Source organism: Culicoides brevitarsis, chromosome 2, assembly GCF_036172545.1.
Source record: "Culicoides brevitarsis isolate CSIRO-B50_1 chromosome 2, AGI_CSIRO_Cbre_v1, whole genome shotgun sequence".
NCBI classification, from domain to species: Eukaryota; Metazoa; Arthropoda; class Insecta; order Diptera; family Ceratopogonidae; genus Culicoides; species Culicoides brevitarsis.
This window is the reverse complement of record NC_087086.1, coordinates 29716726-29722803: the sequence shown is the minus strand read 5'-3', so window position 1 is coordinate 29722803 and position 6078 is coordinate 29716726. Positions and strand designations below refer to the sequence as shown.

The window sequence follows — 6078 nt, the reverse complement described above, 5'->3', positions numbered from 1 at the left end:
CAAGCATCATCATTTTTCCAATTAATCCAAACCAAGCAAAAAACTTATGATTTTTGGAAAGCCTGAATTCAAAAAAATTTAATCCGCCACTGATCGGAAGTCATGTAAGCAAACATACAAACATCAATCGTCTATCGAGTTTCCTTATTTATATGCAAAAAATCGTGATTTTACCGATATTGACATTTTGTTGACGTGATTGCTGTCTCAAGTCGCAAAATAATTGCAAAAACTCAACAAAATGTCGAGTATCGCGTGAACGACTTTCGTTTCTTCCGCGTTGTCAAATCAAATTTCCCTCGAAAATTGTTCGGTTTCGTGTCCACCGCATAACATTTAATAATCATCATTCATCAATATTTATTCATATATTTCAAAAACATATCACTCCTCCACCCACCGACCGAAAACAATGCAAAACAAGCATGCAATGCAATCAAAATGCCTCAAAAGCATAACGAGCAAAAGAGAGAACAAAACACGAAAAACAGACTTTTATTTACCCTCCATAATTAAAAATAGTTTTTCAATTCGTTCTCTTTTTTTTTCCTTTCATTCCTCGTATGCAACATGCAAGTTGAGTGAGCGACGTATCAACGAATGCGTCGATTATTTATAGCGTGTCATTGTCATAACATCAACCGACACAACTACCTTCATATTCTAAATTTAATGCCGAAAAAATTGGCAATCAAACATCAGCACCCCTCGTCGCCAATTTTCACGTTTACTCGCCAGACGCTCTCTAGTGGCCGCTGTTCGAACAACGTGCTCCGAATCAAACAAAAAAAAAATTAATTTCCAAACCAAAATCAGATACCCTCTTGAATAATTCAAACAACAACAATATTCCGTACATGGGATCGACAACACTCCACTTCTCTCTCTCTCGTTTTGTACACTTACGTATTCATTAAATAAATTAAAATACAAAAAAAAAAATATCTACTAAAGTGATATTGCCCTAAATGCCGATTCAGCATATAGCAAAACAACTTTCAACGTGAAAAAAGCGATGCACGATGAGACACGACCCGAGTGGAAATCGACCATCCATCGGATGGCGTTCGGGTTTTGCTACTACGACAAATGCGCAGTTGGAGTGTTTGCGCGTCGTCTCGTGTCGTCGGCATATCGATCCAAAAAAAAGTTTTTCTTTTTAAGGCATTTTGTCGATAACCGTGTTTGGGGCATTTTTTGATGCATTTTTGAACGTTCAAGGGTCTGTCTGGGCTTCTAATTGGTAATTTTTCAAAAAATTTCGAATTTCTTTAAAACTTTTTGAAATACTGAAGAAACATGTTCCCGACAACTTTTGAGATTTGGACGTTATTATTGTTAATGCTAACAAATTTAAAGTAATTCTTCGTGCAAACAAACCGTCTGTCGATGCAGAGTTATGCTACGTCGTACCGAAGAACGAAACGCACGAGGCCACAAGAATTACAATAATATTTTTTTTTATACATGGAGAACACGACGACGAACAAGAAGAACATGAAGAACTCATACAAAATTAAAGTGTTATTGACTGGTCTTTGGAGTGGAGTACAACGAACAGAACATGTGAGTTCTGCCAACCTATGAAACGAAGAAAATGATGGGAAAACATGCAACGAACAGGATCATATCGATATCATTTCATTACTTTTAGTAGCAATATCCATTGTCGTTTCGATGAGACGATGGCAAAGAAAAAGCAGATAAAAAAATGTAGAGATGATAGCTTTTGATTAGAATCGGAACGTGTGCATTTTATGGGCAAAAGACAACATGCAAGTTGTACCAGTCATAAAAATGGAAATTTATCTAATAAAAAATGTTGAGGTTTATATTTTTTTTTATGACGATGATGATAAATTACAATGATGATAGAGATGTCGTTGATGGTCATTTTAATGAGTGCTCGGTGATATTTAACACCTTTGAAGCAGTAAAAAAATTGTTACAGAGATTTGATGTTGAAAATTTATGAGTGTCTTTGGGGATGTCTAGAATTTCAAATGCTTTGGGATATCATTAACAACTTTGATTCTTTTTAGAAAAATAGAGCAGATGTTGCAATGTTATGACTGATGCAGAGAGTAATAAGAGCTGGCTGGCGTTGAAAGGGAACAAAGATGAAGTTTATCTGAAAGTTTTTTGGTTTAATTGTTTCAATATGGATTCTTTTTGGTCTGCGTTTGGATATTAACAAGCTTTTAAGGATTCTTTAAAACAAGTTTATAAAATATTTTAAGGTAACTAATTTTTATTCATTTTAATTTATTAGCCGACTCATTCATTTCGTTTAAAAAATGATATTCAAGAGTCTTAGAAAATATTGCCCAAATTTTCTAATTAAATTTTCAATGCTGCTATTTCAACTAATTTAAACTGTGAAAGATGATTTTAGATCATGAAATAAAGCTTTAGACAGAAAAAGCTATCTACATGAGCATATTTTCGCCGAGATAAAAGCCAAAAACATCACAAAGAATCTAAGTTTTCGGAAGATTATATTCAATTATTAAAACGAGCAAACAACTAATCAGTTACCTTTCGGCAGGCACGTAGCTTCATAGGGTGCTGAGAGGATCCGGACCTACAGAAATATTTCGTACCATGATGAGACACAGAGTAGGACTTTCAATTGGTTTTCTTTCGAAGATTTTGAAATGTCGTTCAATGACAGTGAAATTGCATTGGAGATGAATTTGAGAAAGTTATTTAAACATTGAAGGCGATTTTCACGGCTGGCAGAATTTTCGCCCTTGCAATAAGAGAAATTGCGTTTCCCAGATCCATTATGATGCTTTTTACGACGAAAGGAACCGATATTACGCTGGTCATTTTGTGGCTGATAAGTTATACCTTGGTTTGTGTCATTGCTTTTTGTTCCTAGATGTTGTTGTTGGTTTGGCTTCTGTCGTTTTTGTTCGATCGGTAATTGCTGCATTCCGTTCGGGTGTTGGGATTAAGCATTTATCAATTTTGGGTATGCGGAATGCTTTTTTCGAGGCTGCGTGATTTGAGGTTACAGGTGTCGAAGATGAGTGTTGCGATACCGCTTGAGAAGACGTTGCATGTGAAGACGCCGCGATAAAACTTTTATATTCATTCTACTCTGATGACGTTTTAACGAACAGTTAGAAAGAAATTTCATTCCAAAAAAACGGCACCTCATTTGAAAAATTTGCTCCATGAAATCCAAAAATATTGAAAACAATTTCCGAATTGGAAAAGTCATTTGTACCTTCTGTGCGCCGGTTGGCAAAATTACGCCTGAGACAATGAGGCAGTTGCGGTTGTCGAATTTTCCTCGTTGGTTGGCTCAAATAAAAGAATGTATATAGAAAATTTGTATAAATAATCGTCGCGATGGTCAAAATTTTTATAATTTTTCCTATCTTTCAAGGCTTACCGTTAAATTTAGGTGCGGCGATTTGAAAAATGCACATTTTTATCCAATGGCACTTTAATTTTTTTACAATTTTGAATAAAATATCCTTAAATTTGCGTTATTTTGATTAAAACTAACAAAAATTAATCAATTTATAATAGAAAAGGTCTATTTGGTGCTCTAAAATGATAAAAATGTGACAAAATAAGTTAAAAATTTTCTTAATATTTTTTCCTCCAAAACTGCGTCTTTTTGCATATTGGTCCCGTCAACGAATTGCCGCACCCTTGTTACACCTCTGTTTCATTTTTTTTTTGTTTTTAACAGTATCTGATGGATTTTTATTGATTACAATGGATTTTGATTAATTTTTTAAATTAACTTAAAATTGCATCCAGAATATAATCTCAGTTACCGTAATGGACCTGTTCAATTGATCATTTAAAATTACCTCGTAACCATAAACTAACAATACGACAAAAATATTCATTTTGCATCAGAATTTAGAAAATTATCTTATCAAATTATCACAAATTAAACTTAATTTATACTTTTTTTCATACATGCCCAGCACATATAGCATTGAACATTGAACGAGATAAATAAAAACTCTAATCTTATCTCTCACAAAATGTCGCAACGCGACAAAAAAAAACTAATTTCACAAGAGACTAAAACTTTGTGCCATATTTGATGTCGAAATCGAAAACAAAACAAGACAAAACAATAATCAGATTACAAATGACTTTTTTGAAACTTGTGCAACAATAGTAACACATAGGAATAGACGAGATGGAAAGACAATTTTTGCTGAATATGTCATAGTTTGTCATTCTCACTCGAGTGGCAAATAAACACGTTCGCTAACTCATACATGGCTTTCGAAATGAAATAAACTCTTCTCTCTCTCGCTAGTTTTGTTGTTACGGAGTCAATATTGTGACATGCAAAAGTTTATGTGCAAGCAATAAAGGTAAAAATATGATAAATTTTGTACAATATCGCGTGACTGTCTCAAATATTCTGCGTCTCAAAGTTTGCTCGACAGGACATTTTGTGTGGTATCAAGGGATTATTGGGTAAAGAAAGCCGTCTTGTCTCATAATTTATTGAAAACATATTTTTTTGTGATTCATTTTTAAGCCTTACGATGTTTCTGTTGAATGTGTTTGAACAAATCGTTCTCCCAAGTCCACTTTGCACTACATTGCTGACACTGGTATTTGGTTCCAAGATGCACGCTTGCGACATGTCGATTCAACATTTGTTTTGTCGTGTAAGATTTTTCACATTTTTCACAATTGAAAGCAACTTTTTTCTTTTCGTGAACTTTTGCATGTTTTTTCATCAGGGTTTCGGTTGGAAACATTCGTCGGCAAGTGGCTACAGTGCAAGAAATCGGCTTCGTTTTGTGAGTTTCCATATGCTTAAAATAATAATTACGAGAAGCGAACTTTTTTCCGCACAAGTTGCATTCAAACTTCGGTTTTGCTCCATGAAAAGTGTCAATATGGTGATTAAGTCCAACTTTTGTTTCGTAATTTTTATCACAAATTGAGCAAAAGTAAAGTTTTTGTTCCAAGTGTTTCTGAGCCAAATGAATTCGTAACCCGGTGATATTTCGAAAGCCCTTACTGCAAATATCGCATTTGTATTGTAAATCTTTCTCGTGGACATTCCGGATGTGTCGTTTCATTTCTGACGTCAGAAGAACCTTTTCGCATATCTCACACTTTGAACGAGGCGTTGTTTTCAGATGAACATTTTCCATATGCTTTGCTAAAGTATGTTTTTTATGCAAAAGAATATTGCAGATGTCACACATGTACTTGGGCTCCGAGTGAGTTATTCTGTGCTCCCTAAGTGAACCTCCGTTACGGTAGCTCCGAGGACACTTGTCACATTGCCACTTTTTGTGCTTTCGTCGATAATGATCACGAATCGTCTCTTTTAAGACAAATTTTGTGCAAAAGTTGCATTTTCGGCTCTCTGGATGTTGCTTGATGATTTCATTCACGTGAACTTCAAACAAGTGAGTTTCTATATGAGGTTTTATCGAAAATGATTTTCCACAAAAATCGCAAATGTACATTTTTTCTCTTTTTAAAAGAATACTTGTCTTGTTTGAATTACGTTTGAATTTGAACTGTTTAAAAAATTAAAGTAAATTTCTTTTTATTTTATTCTTGCAGGTAGTTTGATGATTCATAAGTGCGACAAGAAAACAAGTTTTATTACTTGTTTGCTCTTTATAAAGCTCTTTAATGAGTTAAGGGGCGGAAACTTTTCAGTTTGGGTGAGGTAAGTTCTTTTTTTTGTTATGATACTTTGAAACAAAGCTTTAGAAAAACAAATAACCCTTAATTCGATTGGTTTTTATAAATGTTTGAACTTGCATATCCTCTCTTTACTCGGGATAAAAAATATTTTTTCTCCCTTCACTCTCTCTTCTCGTTCAGTTCTAATCCAGCCATCACAATACACACATCGAATAATAAATTAAATTTTTAAATAAAATAATTAATAAATAGGGTAATTTTTATATTAAAATGAAAACGAACTCAAAACAGAATATTTCATTCACGTGAACTTCAAACCTATATGAGGTTTTATCGAAAATGATTTTCAAAAATCGCAAATGTACATTTTTTCTTTAAAAGGAAATAACCCATTCAATTAGACATATGTTCATGAAT

The 6078-nt window shown here is 33.8% G+C and overlaps 1 protein-coding gene across 1 annotated transcript; it reads right to left on the bottom strand.

The window, feature by feature from the left end:
* Positions 1 to 4520: 4520 nt before the first annotated feature.
* Positions 4521 to 5078, bottom strand: LOC134828910 (zinc finger protein 135-like). Its single transcript, XM_063841900.1, has one exon. The coding sequence runs from the start codon at positions 5076 to 5078 to the stop codon at positions 4521 to 4523; it is 558 nt and encodes a 185-aa protein (XP_063697970.1).
* Positions 5079 to 6078: the final 1000 nt, after the last annotated feature.

Bases quoted from the DNA above. Each gene is read 5' to 3' on its own strand.
- LOC134828910 (XM_063841900.1), bottom strand. From the start codon at position 5,078: ATGAAACGACACATCCGGAATGTCCACGAGAAAGATTTACAATACAAA.